Here is a 14,108-nt window from a genome sequence, read left to right on the forward strand (position 1 = left end):
CAAGAACCAAGTAACGCACGTCTGGAGCGCGCAACTCCGCCCGCACCAACCTTGTCGGAATCCATGCTCAAAGCCGCATCCGTGTTGATCTTAACAACTCCTACATCAGGCGGTACCCATCCATGTCCAGGTAGAATGGAAGCATGGGACTCGGTATATCAAGCAATAACCTAGATCCCATATTAGTATACGAGTACTACTTTGTTGTTGCTTGCTAATATACGGACTTGATACAACATATAAACACATATCTAAGATCGATGGATTATATATAGAGAGAGAGAGCCGTCTTGACACAGTACGCGCTCCTTGCTTTTGCATCTTTTTCTTTTTCTTATTTTGAGCGCATGTACTATGGGGCAGCTGTATGATGCTGCCCCATGGCTTCACCTAGATAAAATTGTATGGAGCAGCTATTGGAGGCCATCGGCATCCAACACAGGTAGTAGCTCTCTAGGACCTACTGATTCAGCTTTTGTCCATTCAGTCCTCTCTATCCTGAGTGTTCTTTCCTTGTGTGGGCTCATCTTCATCCTGCTTTACCCTCTACGCTTTGCTTTTGTCAGCAAGCAGCCGGGTTTCTCTGCAAGATCCCGTTTCACTGTGCAGGCAGCTGGTTGAGCTGACCTGGAGCATCTAAAACTGACGTGGTGTGCTGAGGTAGTAGTCCAACCCGGGGCATTGGCCATGCCCTCGAGGGCCTACTATCTGCTAGCTACTGCTTGCTAAGATACACACGTACTGCATGGATCGACATGGAGAAGACAACGAACGGGTCTTCCATTGAGCTTGCATCGCGAAGCCACACTCATCCGTTGAAAGACTTGCTTGTTGTACTCGATCGATCACATTACCTCGGTGTGTGTGTGTGTGGGGGGGGGGGGGGGCTGATTGAAAGAGATCGTCTCATGCAAAAATGTATAGAGCAAGGAATTGTTACCTGATTCTGGCATCTATGCAATGAAGAGAGGCTAAGCTGATTCTGTCACCATACCTTTACTAGGATGAGCTTGTCAACATATAGGAATGTTATTCATCCCCTGGAATGCAACAATAATGATGAGGTAGTTGACCATGTCGATCGAACACCTCATGTGCCAAATGGTCCAACAACTCCTCATCTTGATAACAATCCTCGGGTGCCAAAATATTTCTTCTAGGTGAGTACTTTGCATGGCCGAAGCACAACACTTTTTCTTTGTTTTATATTGTATGCAATTGATTTGCATGGCATGATATTCAAGATTTAGGTGACTATTTTTGCACGTCGGTACTTGTCATCCAATGTTCCATGACGCCCTGGACATCATGGCCCATTGCACCAGTCAATCTGAATATTAGAGCATCTATAACCATAAATACTAAACCCGATGCCCTATACGTCCGCGGACAATGACCGGTCACATCTCAAATTCATGCCCGGACAGCCCCGTACCTCATATTTGATACCCTAAATCTATACTACACATGCAATGTGAAACTAAACTACGTAGATCATCAACTAAATTCAATGAACGGACATAGAAATCGCAGCAAATGGACATAGATATGCACATAATCTAGTTAAACATCCACCAAAGAGCAGCACCGTTTATCACCAGACATGTTCTAAACTAATATTACTAAAGAACGGAAATAAAATATAGAATGGCGAGCTGCTTCGCGACTTCCTTGTAGGGCCATTGCCTTTCCGGTAACCGATGGTGTTGTAGGCGTCTGCGTCAGCAGGGGGTTGTCAGAGGCATCATTGGATCCGTCAGAGACGTCCAACAAGGAGGAGGAGTTGATGTAGCACATCGACCCCGAGATGATGCGAGCCTAGTGCTTCTTGAGCATCGCCGCCTCATGCACAGACTGCTCTAAACCTAGTCGGAGAGCCTTCACATTTTTTCCGACAAAGCTGGCGGGTGTTTGTCTCCGCCGTCGTGAGCGAGCAGCGGTACACCCACGCGAGGAGCCACTTGTCCTCATCGGGCACCCTAACAACCCGTGGAGGCTATGGGAGGACTGTGCGACCACCTCTCACGCTGTCGCCCTCTCCCAAGCCCGCTGCCTCTCGTGCGAGCGATTCACCCCTCTGATTCAGGCGTGCACGTCCGCAACACCGGTGGAGCAGGCACTAACATCCATCGCTTTCCTTGAGGAGCAGCGGTAGGTGGGGAGGGCAGCGGGCCTGTAGAGCAGCATGGGATGACCGCGTGGAGCTGTGCACGGGGCGGGAAGGGCCAGCTCTGGCATAGGTGATATGGCAATGGGCGACAGGGGACATATGAGAGTCCGAGTGGTCGCCTGTGTCCATCCACGAACTTTGCAATGTGATGTGGAGGCTAAGCCCCTCCTTGTCATCATCCGCCTCATGGTGGAAGGCATCCCATTCATTGTTTGATCTGTCGAAGTGGCTGTCGATGCTAGACACGGTGGACGGTGATCAGGAGAGGAACGAAATAGGGAAAGGGAGGGTAAGAGACGGAGAGCAGAGCGAAGTGAAGTGAGCTAGGGTTTGCTCTGGGTGGCTTTTAGTGGGGACGAAGTGGCACTAGTAGAAAACGGAGCTTTAATACCGGTTCATAAGGGCCTTAATACCGGTTCTACAACCGGCACTAAAGAGTGGAGACTAAAGCCCCCCCCCCTTTAGTACCGGTTCGGCACGAACCGCCACTAAAGGCCCTCCATGTGGCGTGAGCTCGCGCCGTGGTATGGGAGAAAGGGAATTTTTTTTTGCAATTTTTTTTTGAAAATTTTGTAAAATTATTTTTTTTGATTTTCGATTTTTTGAATTATTTTAACCTGTGATCTCTAATCACCCCTCATCAATCCAAATCATCTAACTTCCCGGACGGTCACCCATCCTCTCACTACTCTAGCCTGAGCACGCTTAACTTTCGGGTTCTATTCTCCCTCGTTTCCAAGTCTGCACTTGTTGTTTTCCTGACAAATGTAAGTTGTCAATCCTGTTAATCCTCAGCAGTTTAGCTTGAGCATTAGGTCACACGTTTCACCGTTTGAGTTTGGAACTATTATTCTAAAAAACATTTAGTAACACTAATATTTCTTGAATAAGTTTGACCACAGTTTGACCAGATTTGACCAAAATTCAAAAAATTAAAATAATTATTTAGTAACACTAATATTCTTTAACAATTATGTAGCAACATTAATACTTCTTGAATAAGTAGTTTGACCATAGTTTGACCAGATTTAACCAAAATTAAAAAAACTGAAATTATGTAGCAACATTAATACTTCTTGAATAAGTAACACTAATATTATTGCGTAATTATTTAGTAACACTGTATATTTCTTGAATCAGTTGTTTGACCGGTTTGACAAGATTTAACCAAAATTTTAAAAAACATAAATTAGAGCATATCTTTTTTCCTTTTACAATTTTGTCATTTCAAAAATTGTCCTAAACCCTAAACCCGGGACTTAAAACGTCGGAAACTCTATGCTAAACAGTAAAAACTAAGGGTTTAAACCATAAAACCTAACCCTAAACTCTGAAATCTAAACCCTACCACTAAAGGCACAAAACGTCTAAAAAACGTCTAAAACGCCCAAAAACTCTATTTTCCCTTTGGAATTTTGAGATTTTAAAAAATTGTCGAAACGGAAAACTTGTTCTGCAAATTTTGATATATTATATGTATTTTTTCTGAATTAGGATGATTTAGTTATGATTTTTCCAAGTTTGAAAATTGCCATATAGTCCCGGTTTGTTTCTCCAACCGGGACTATAGGTTAGACCCCTTTAGTGCCGGTTCGTGGCACAAACCGGTACTAAAGGTAGGCCCTTTAGTACCGGTTTGTGCCACAAACCGGGACTAAAGGGGCTCGTGGGGCCCCGGCCTGACGCCAGCCTGCCACCACCCCTTTAATACCGGTTCATGGCACGATCCGGTACTAAAGGTTCAACACGAACCGACACTAATGCATAGCCATTCGAACCGGTACTAATGGTACCATTAGTACCGGGCCAAAATCGAACCGGTACTAATGTGTCTCATATAAGGTCCTTTTTCTACTAGTGTGAGATCATGGTCGGCCAGGCTACTGTGGCGCGCCCGGGCCTCCCCACATTTGCCCTACATTTGGGCTGGGTAAGTGGTGTGTCGGACAACCCATGCGTTTGGGGCCGGTCTGAGGCGCCTGGCTGGGCCTTTTTTTATCGGTCACTGATCGATCCATCCGATCGGGCGTTTGGGCCAATTTGAGGTGCCCGGCTGTAGATGCTCTTAGGTTTTCAAAGGATAAGAAATTTTGTATACCTATTAATCCATATGGTCTAAAGTGGTATATAGTGACATGTTTAAAGTATGAAAACTTTGCAGTGGTATATTTTAAATTCTGAGAAAAGAAATGGCATTTCTCAAAATCCGAAAGAGTTTTATGGTGTATATCAAATTTACAAACTAAATATTCATCAAAGAAACATTACACCAAATATAGTAGAGAAGCACAACGTTGTATCATATGATGGACCAGAGGTAGGGAAACCACACACTTATTGGTCCCAGTGGTTTTCCGGAATCACACAGTGTTGGATGTGGGAATGAAGATAGGGTAGCCTTGGACTCGGTCTATCAATGGAAATGATCAATGAATCTCCGATATGAATGAGGTATATGACCATTCGGTGGTGGGATTTAATGTAATCATCAGGACAGTACATAAAGTGCTTCACATCGATTGAAAAACATAGTGCCTATAATTTCATGTGCTATTTGTTGATTATGTTTATTTTGGTAGCTTTGCCACCTTAGTATATTACCCAAACTTTCCACCATGTTTATAATGAATTTAATTTCACCCCAAATACAACAACTTGGCCGGTGGGAGCAAATTGGCACAAAAACTTAAAAAAACGTTCACCCGTGGTATAACTTGACTTGTGGGCTCATACCAAGTCCAAATCATTTATGTGTCAACACGTGGCATGACACGATGACAATGGGCACGGTCCCAACCCCCCCCCCCCCCCAACACACACCCACCAAGAAGCCCCCATGTGGTAAAGAAATAATGTGTAATACTCCATATTATGGGATGGAGGGAGTAGCTCCTAAACTGGTCCAAATCCCTAGCTGTTTTCAGCGACACTGCAAGGCATGCAGCTTCATCTTTGTTGAAGTATAAAGCCTACTTTTTCTTGATATCCAACAAGATCATCTCTGCTATGGTGGTGGTCTCCTCTCAATGACGATATCCTACTACACCGATTGGTCCCAATGGATTTCCAGAATCTCACCATGTCAGACAAGGAAATGGCAATGGATTAGCGCCAAGCTCCGTCCATCCATTGAAGCGGCCAAATAATGACTCATAGTATGCCATATGGCCACTGCCACTCGGTGTTCGAGGACTCAATCCATCCTCCAGGGTAGTCTCAGAATCTCTTAACGTCGATGTAAAAAAGATATTTGCATATAATTATATATCCTATTTGTTTGATTATTTCTATTCCGACACCTTTGCCACCTTGGTATATTACCCGCCTTTTCCACCATGTTTATCAGTCATGGTACTCTATTGTAAATAAAACCATCTACTTACACCATACCAGCCAGAGATGGAGACACCTCCACATTCGAGGACCTTTCTTAGCTGCGGCAGCACCACCTCCACATCCGACGAGTGCCTGCACAAGTCACCTTCCTTGCGTCATGGGGAGCGCTTGCTTGTACTCTATGGACGAAAGCACCAACCTACGCACCAAGCTACTGGATAATTTTGATCTGGCGAGATGCAAGTACACAACCGAGAATAGCTAGTTAGGCACACCTTGATTAAATTGATGGAGCTAGCTACGAAAACAGCGCTTTTACACACACACACACGATACAATGGACACGCCCTAGTTAATGAAGCGCTACAAGAGCAGAATTGACGCGTATGGGCGCTCCACCGCGATGGATGTCGGCGAGTTTAGCGCATTTATCTTCATCTTATTCACCCCGTCTCCACTCTCCAAGCATTGCCATCTCATTGAGGACATGCGCGAGCCCACGCCGCTCAACCTCTATCATGTAAAATGGTGGTGGGCTTCATTTCCAGAACCCTATTTTCTATGAAACAACCTTGGGGGAAAATGGATCCCAATGTTTTAAAAAAGTATATTTGAGTAAAGCTAAAACTTGTCCAAGGTCCTAAGATTTTATGTGAAATATATGACTAGAGAATAAACATGGTTACCATTTTGTTGTTTGGTCCCTGATTGTTCCATCGCCCTTCTTAGAAATTATTGTTCTATGCTTAGAAAATTCGTGGTGTCAATTTTGATTATCTTTTTTGCTTTAAATATGGTGGCTTACTATTTTGAAGGGTGAGGGCATCTCCAACGAGGACTCTCAAACCACTCTTAATCGTCTGGACCGCACGGTCCGGGCGTGTTTTGCCATCCAACGTGGTCCTGTACCGACCCGCTCGGTTGTCTAGACGTTCTTTCTCCCGCAAACCGGAAGCAAACCGGGTGGGGGGCTTTCCAGGCGTACGGGCCGCTGTCACGCACACGCCGCTTCCTACGTCGCATTCATGCCGACCCAAACCACGCAGCAACCGACATTGATGCTGCACGGTGTGACCGAACCACTACTGCAGGAATGCCTAGCAGTGGCGGGTGGGAAAAGGCTAGCAGTGGCGGGCAAGGCTCCCAGGGGTGCCCGCCACTGACTTCCCGCGACTGCTATGACCACATCAGTGGTAGGCTGTCGCTCGCCACTGGTAGAGCCTCATCAGTGGCGAGTGCTGGAGTTTGCTCGCCAGTTAGTAGAATATTGGCAGTGGCGGGCAGTGTTTATGTGCCGCCACTACTTATTCTCGTTGCACAGTGGCGTGCTTACTGGAGCACCCGCCACTGAAAAATTGGGCATGCTAAATAATTTTTTTGCAGCTAGGCAACAATTGTGCTGGCATGACTGCGTTTTGCAAAAAAAAAATATATAAGAAATTTAATATAAACATCAGCATTTTGATATTATGCATGAATGTTCACACTACGTAATTAGTAGTTTAGTAATTCACCAGTACTTGATTAGCATATGGGTTTTGCTAGGATCGATGCATGGAAGAGTTCAACATTATATACATTACCGTTCAAAGGATCTACTTTGATGGTAACATCTATAGTGTTGCTCATAGAATTAAAACATCAGACGAACTAGATGTGCCCTAGACAGACTTTTTCACAAAATGAGTTAAAGGACCGAAAGTGCAAACCTGATAAATCAGATAGACGAGGAATTAAGCCTGATAAATCTGTGTTCGATGTGTACGAAAGAAAGGGAAAGAGCAAGTTGTCCTTCCGCAAATAGTGGATCCCATGAGCATTCAATATCCCGTCCATCTGATTCATCTAGCTAGCTCGTTAAGTCTTTTGCCTCATTGTACTATTATTGCAGAAGAAGAGTAACTAACACTCCGAAGATATGGATGTGAACTTGAATCATCTTCAGAGAGATGACACATGATCCTCAACCCTATACCAGAAGGCTCGGTTAATTCGCTAGTAGTACTCGATTAGCATATGGGTTTTGCTAGGATGCATGGAAGAGTTCATTATTATACATTACCGTTCAAAGGATCTACTTTGACGGTAACATCTATAGTGTTGCTCATAAAATAAGAACATCAGATGAAGCGTGTGTACTATTTTTACAAAATGAGGCAAAGGACTCCAAAAACTAACATGATGAATCAGATGGACGAGGTATTAAACACTCACCTGATTCACTACTTGCGGCAGAACTAGCCCTATCTTTTGCAAACACCAAGCAAATGTTTTCCTCCCACACAACTATTGTTCCCATGCGACAGCTGCAAGTTCATATTGTGCCTTTGCCTTCTCATTTACAGGGAGCAACTTGTATTTCTCCTGCCCAAGTGCCTTGTATACTACTGATTCAAAACACTTTGATTAAAAATACAAGAAACACCCTACAAATTAGAAGCAAGGGCACAATACAAACTTGCCATTGTAACATGGAAACAAGGTTTGTGTGCCAGCAAAATCTTTCTTCGATGTGTACGCAATATAGAATCAGTTGCCTTGCCGCAAATAATGGATCCCATGAGCGTTCAATATCCCGCTCATCTGATTCATCTCACTTGTTTTTAAATTTTTTAACTCATTTTATTAGAACAATACTTTGTACTCATCAAATGTCGTTATTCCTTGAACTCTTCTCGGAGAAGAACACTAACCTTCTGAAAATGCATGTTCAGAAGGAAATGTTTGTACAAATTACCGTGTAATATTCGTAGTCCTCTTTAAGTAGTCGGACTCGGGGATCTGAAGAACTCACTCTCGTGGTTCATTTGCTGTGTTCATAGATGTAAGATTAAAAATCAATGGAATAATATTCATGCAATCTCACATTAACAACACTAAGATCACACATTACCAACACTAAAAATACAGATTCATATGTAAGAAAATTAAACATGTGTATTTACCACATAAAGGCATATGGAACTAAGTTCACACAAATCATATAAGATAACATAACAAGATGAAATTAAGTTCAGCTCCATCATAACAACATGAAACTAAGTACATCATCTCTCCAATCATCTTCTTAATCTTGGCTAGGGTGATATTCGCAACTTTCGTGGGCGCAGGTATCCTCTGATGTGGTACTACGGTGATTGTCGGACACCGTGCCATTGTTGCTGCCAGGATGACCCTCCTCAAATTCGTGAAGGCAACGTAAGAACGACCTTCCAGCTTGCATCCATAATTCTCTAGCAATGTTCATCCAATTTTAACCATGGAAATACATTCTGCCTCCCATGTTGGTGAGAGTGATGGTTAAGGGAATGCCATTTTTAAGCATCGCCATGTCGAGCTGAATCGTCCACTCCTCATCCATTGCCAGGTTGGCCACACGCATGAAATCCTCCCTTCCCCAACAAGGGATGCACTGAGTATGACAAGAAGAAAACATAAATTAGACAATTGTGGGCGTCATGAAGGTCATCCCGAAGGTCGACACATATCTCACTGCATGAAATCTTAAGTCGTACACGCACCCCGCACGCGGATGGATGCCTACTCCTCCTATATATAGGGAGAGAGATGGAGGCATGGCCGAGCCTAGAGAACAAGAAGGGGTGCAGCTGCGTGGTCCATGGTCAGTGGCAAAGGCCAATGCCACGGATCAGTGACGTGGCGCAATCCATACCCTCCACTGCCTACCTGCGCGCATTCATTGCATTACGTGACCCAAGCACGTACCCGCTGCATGCTTCGTTTTCATTAACGCGGCCTAGTAATCAAGCGGAGGCCTTGCATGCGTTGTAGTACCTGCTTTAATGCATCAATGGGGAGGGCAGCCAATCACCACACAAAATTGAGTGCTCCCTCTCCCAAGATTAATAACAGTCTTTGCATGCTCCCTCTTCCAAGATTAATACCAGTCTTTGCATGCGCCAATAAGTATAAGAAGCTATGACGACTTGCACTGTGCATCTCACACGTAGACCGATGACCATTTCTTGTACTCCGTATATTAGTAGTATGGTTAAAGCCAAACTTATAAACTTTGAGAAAGTTTATAGGCACGTTTCTTGTACTCCTTTTGTTTTCATTTACTCCGTATATTAGCTATGGTCAAAGCCAAACTTTATAAACTTTGAGAAAGTTTATAGACAAAAAAAATAAAAAATACAATAAATAAAAACCTAATATGCAAATTTTATGAACTTTGACTTCAGTCAAACCTAATATGCAGAGTAAATAAAAAGGAAGGGAGTATATATGTATAAAAGAATCTATGTATAAAAAAAATCTAAAACAACAAAATACAAGATAGATTTGCATTTCCCTTTTTCTTCCGGCGTCTTGGCCTCCATGACCTATCTCTCTATCAGTGAATGGCACAATCACGAGCACAATAAATTGCCATAATATAATATGCCTGCACATACAAACAAAGGAAGACGCATGACCAATTCATGACCCACATGATATACTCATTATTCAGCTCAGCTTGAAATATGATATTTCATTTCGGGATTCATGGAAATAAATAAATGTCGCTCTCACAACACCCAGCCCAACATCACAAGAGTTGGGAAATGACATCATGTTTCAACACTTCTCTACCAGCTTACAAACAAAACCAAGACATTCTATCTACACAACAGTATCTACCACCAGCCATATCCATCATTTGGCACTTGCGCAACACAAAGCACAAGTTGCTGGCTTGCCTTGCCATTTTACGCAATGCTTCCAAATCTCGGCTCTCATGGGCCACTTCTTCTCTCTTCGGGACCTTGCCACTTCTGCAACCTAGATGTGTCCTAGACAGACCCATAAAAAATATCATCATCTTAATAATAAAAATGCTAGGTTACTAAAGATAAAACAGCCATAAACAAAAACAAATTTTATCTGCCAAAAAAAACTTGACTTGTGAACATTAGATAAAAAATGCCATCCTCTTAATAATAAAAATTTCATTTTATTAATAATAAAAAGTGCAAAAACAAATTTGTCTTGTGAACGTTAGGAATTTTTTTATAAAATTTGCCATGTGACAAACTTCGACAAATTATAAAACGGCCTCATGTACCTAGGAAAAAACATATTTTGACTTGCCACTAGTGTAAAAAATTCTCTTCTATTATAGGACGGAGGGAGTAGTAAAAACAAGAAGAAAAAAGATCGACCAGGATTTTCGATCCCAGGTGGAGGCTCACGCATGACTAGTTTTTTTCTTTTTAGGCAACGTCGCGCGAAGCTTTATTGATTCGTCACAATGTTTACATGGACGGATGGTAGATTTTCGGGTGCCCTAACCAAACACGGCGGCCACCAACGAGAGATAAAGCATGTCTCGCTAAGTTGTGAGCTTCATAATTGGAGCTCCTAAACTCATGTCTAAAGTTACAAAATTCAAAAATTGACGAATGGTCAATTATTTCATGTATAACTGCACCGTAACTCGCCAATGGGGTGTGCTTGTATGGTCCTAGTACAGGCAATGGAATGGCACATATGACTTGTAGCCGCTGGGAGCTCTATTCCGATTAGCAAAGGCCCATTTTGACATTAGCCTTCATTGACTTTCAAATCATGTATGAGCCTCGTAAGTGTAACAAGTCGGCACATGTTTTAGCGGGTTTAGGTGCATCTAGTCCATATTTGGGTGGATGAGATCCCAGAACTTGTAAACTCTGCTGAGCTAAGTTAATGGAATATCAGTGTTCCATGTAAAGAAAATGTTATCATTGGCACTAACCCAAAGTTCATCATACTGCTCAAACGGTAGAGCCAAGTGGGGTGCTCCCGTGGTTGTATTGGCCGAGATCGATCGACTCCAACAAAAAGACGGCGATTGGTTTGGCTTGGGCTGCTCAAATCGCGGGTGGTCCGGACACGAGTCGCGTACGTGTCGATCTTCATGCGATTCGTGTAGGTCTAGTCTCTTGTGGCTACGTGAGCCTTTAAATATAGTACAGCACAATCCAAACTTAGATTGATCACCGCGAGCGTTTCGACCAGAGTTCGCCCAACCGAGACCGTCGCCCTTCCACACATCTCATCTAACCTATGTGCTACTCCCCGGCCTAAATTTCCTGTCGTGATGAGGGCCATGGCGCTGCTGCTGCTGGTGTCGCTGCTGGCGGCGGCGGCGGCGGCCACGAGCAACACATCTGACAACGTGCACAATGAGAGGAGCGAGGAGGAGACGCGGCGGATCTTCCTGGAGTGGAAGGCCGAGCTCGGCAAGACCTACAGCTCCCTCGCCGAGGAGGAGCGCGCGTACGACATGTTCAAGCACCGCCTCCACGACATCGACCAGTGGTGGCACAAGAGCGGCTACTCCGCCTGGTCCTGGGACAGGGAGAGGAGCGAGGAGGAGACTCGACGGATCTTCGCGGAGTGGATGGCCACCAACGACAAGATCTACAGCTCCATCGACCACGAGGAGCACCGCTACGCCATATTCAAGGACGCCCTCCGTCAAGTCGATCGGAACAACGCCGGATATGCCTTAGGGGTCGACACTAACCACCAGGGCATCAACGGCTTCACCGATCTCTCCCTGGAGGAGTTCAACGTCGTTTGCTCCGGGTTCATCCCGGAGGGCTTCGAGCCATCGCCGGCCGACTTAAGAAGGGATGCCGAGATCCAGGAGCGCTTGCGGCTAGTATATGCCCCTCCATCCCTTTGGGCTCATTGACATCAGAGATACTATCAGTTATAGTCTATGTCTATCTATTTCAATATATAGGAGGCTAGTAAACTCTAAAGAAATATGTAAATAAGACCCATGACATGATTTTTTCGATGCCATGTAATCTTGGTTGATCGAAATTTACTACTTGATTGGTTTCTTGTTGGTCCCGTGCAATGTTTTCATCATGTAGAACAGAAAGTAGAAAATTACCATAAATCGTGCTTGTTATTATAAACGAAAAATTAGAAACATGCATAAAGAAATCACTAGCGACATTTACCTTATTATCACGTTGATAGGATATGTGTTGCCTGATTGTAAAATATTCGACTAGAGTTAAAAGCATAAGTACGTGAAAAATTATAGCAACACCTGAAATATATGATTAGGTTTCCCATCGTGAGGATGAACCACTAGCCTCCGCGTGCTCTCGCGCCCAGGTGCCGGGGAGGTCAACAAATTGGAAGGGGCTCACATGGATATCAACGTAATTCAACACTCTTTCAGCACGGAAGATACTCACATTAATGTCAACGTGCTCCCGGTGGGGCAAAAAAAATTGGGTCCTTGAGACGTGCCTCCTCGAAGCCGCAACCGGAAGGTTTGCCCATGCGATAGTTTTTCCATGTAATATCAACGCTGGTGCCGGGCCCGGCGTGACAGTGATCAAGCCAGGGCGTCCCTAACGTGGACCAGATCGGAAGAAGGGCCGTACATTGATGGAGATCGAAGAAGACCGCCACGGAAGAAGCAAGAAGCGGGCGGGGGATACTACCGCCGGCTGTCCGTCGTCGAGCGGCTCTGGCGGTGGCGGGGTGAATGGTGCGACGGGAATGGAGTTCTCTTGGCGGTTGTATCTGATCGCCTCCGGAGTCGCCCTACCGTGCAACCCGGGAGGGAGTTTCGTGGTATAAAATTCATATCTTTAAATTCCAGAGAAAAGGGGACGAAACTTAAGGTTTAGAAACTTTGAAAACTAGAAAGATGCCTCCCATGTTGCAGCGGGAATTCGAGAACATACCTAGAAAAATTCATATTGAATTACCCAAAATACTTTTACTTTATAACAATATATAATCTGGAACATATATGGAACTTTGTACAGAAGAAATATTTATCGTGTAAGCAAAGGCGTTATTATTCAAAGTGCAATATCTTCCGATTAAATTATTAGTATTCTAATTTGATTCATTTTACTACGGGTGCATGAATTATTGAGAGAAGTACAATTTCAAAGAGAAACTAATTGTTTCGATTGTTCATTGTGTGTGATGAGGAATTTCAGCAAATTGAGTAAACAATACACTTTTCTACATCAGCCGAGATATGTCAAAAATCATGACTTATGTGAAAGAAAATACTTCAATAACATGGGGAAATGACATAAGGGGATTGTCAATGTAAATCTTGGAACTAACTCCAATCCAGATGGTCAAATTAGATTCTGGCGTACACAAAAAATAGTGTGAACGAACTTAACCACCTGGCAAGGGCATCAATACGGACATCCAGACGGGAAGTTCAGCTAGTGTTGGGAGATCGACTTGCTTGGTGGAGTGGGTCACCGTTTGTTGTGTTGGTGTCATGTTGTGGTCTCCGATGTGTCGTCGGTAAGAGTGGGTAGGGCATGCTTATTCTGGATGCAACCGTCGTGCTATCAAACAACGAAGATGCTAGAACGACGTGTGACCCTCCCGTGTCTACGCTGCCAGGCGGCCGCCCCTCTCACCCCTCCTCCGTCAAGCTCCCCTGTCGCCGCCACGGGGCACGGCCGGGCAAAGCCCTAGTGGCACCGGCGGCAGCGGGGCTTCTTCGTCCCTTGCAGGGCGGGGAGGACGTGGTGGTGCGCTTTCCTGCCAAGGCATTGTTTCGCGTCAGGGGCCACGGCGGCGGCAGTCGGGCTCGGCACAACATGACATGCAG

The 14,108-nt window shown here is 44.4% G+C and overlaps 1 protein-coding gene across 1 annotated transcript; it reads left to right on the plus strand.

The window, feature by feature from the left end:
- The first annotated feature begins 11,588 nt into the window (after positions 1–11,588).
- Positions 11,589–12,195, plus strand: LOC123156486 (uncharacterized). Its single transcript, XM_044574613.1, has one exon. It carries the CDS (start codon positions 11,589–11,591, stop codon positions 12,186–12,188), a length of 600 nt encoding a protein of 199 aa, XP_044430548.1. The 3' UTR covers positions 12,189–12,195.
- Positions 12,196–14,108: the final 1,913 nt, after the last annotated feature.

Source organism: Triticum aestivum, chromosome 7B, assembly GCF_018294505.1.
Source record: "Triticum aestivum cultivar Chinese Spring chromosome 7B, IWGSC CS RefSeq v2.1, whole genome shotgun sequence".
Taxonomy (NCBI): domain Eukaryota; kingdom Viridiplantae; phylum Streptophyta; class Magnoliopsida; order Poales; family Poaceae; genus Triticum; species Triticum aestivum.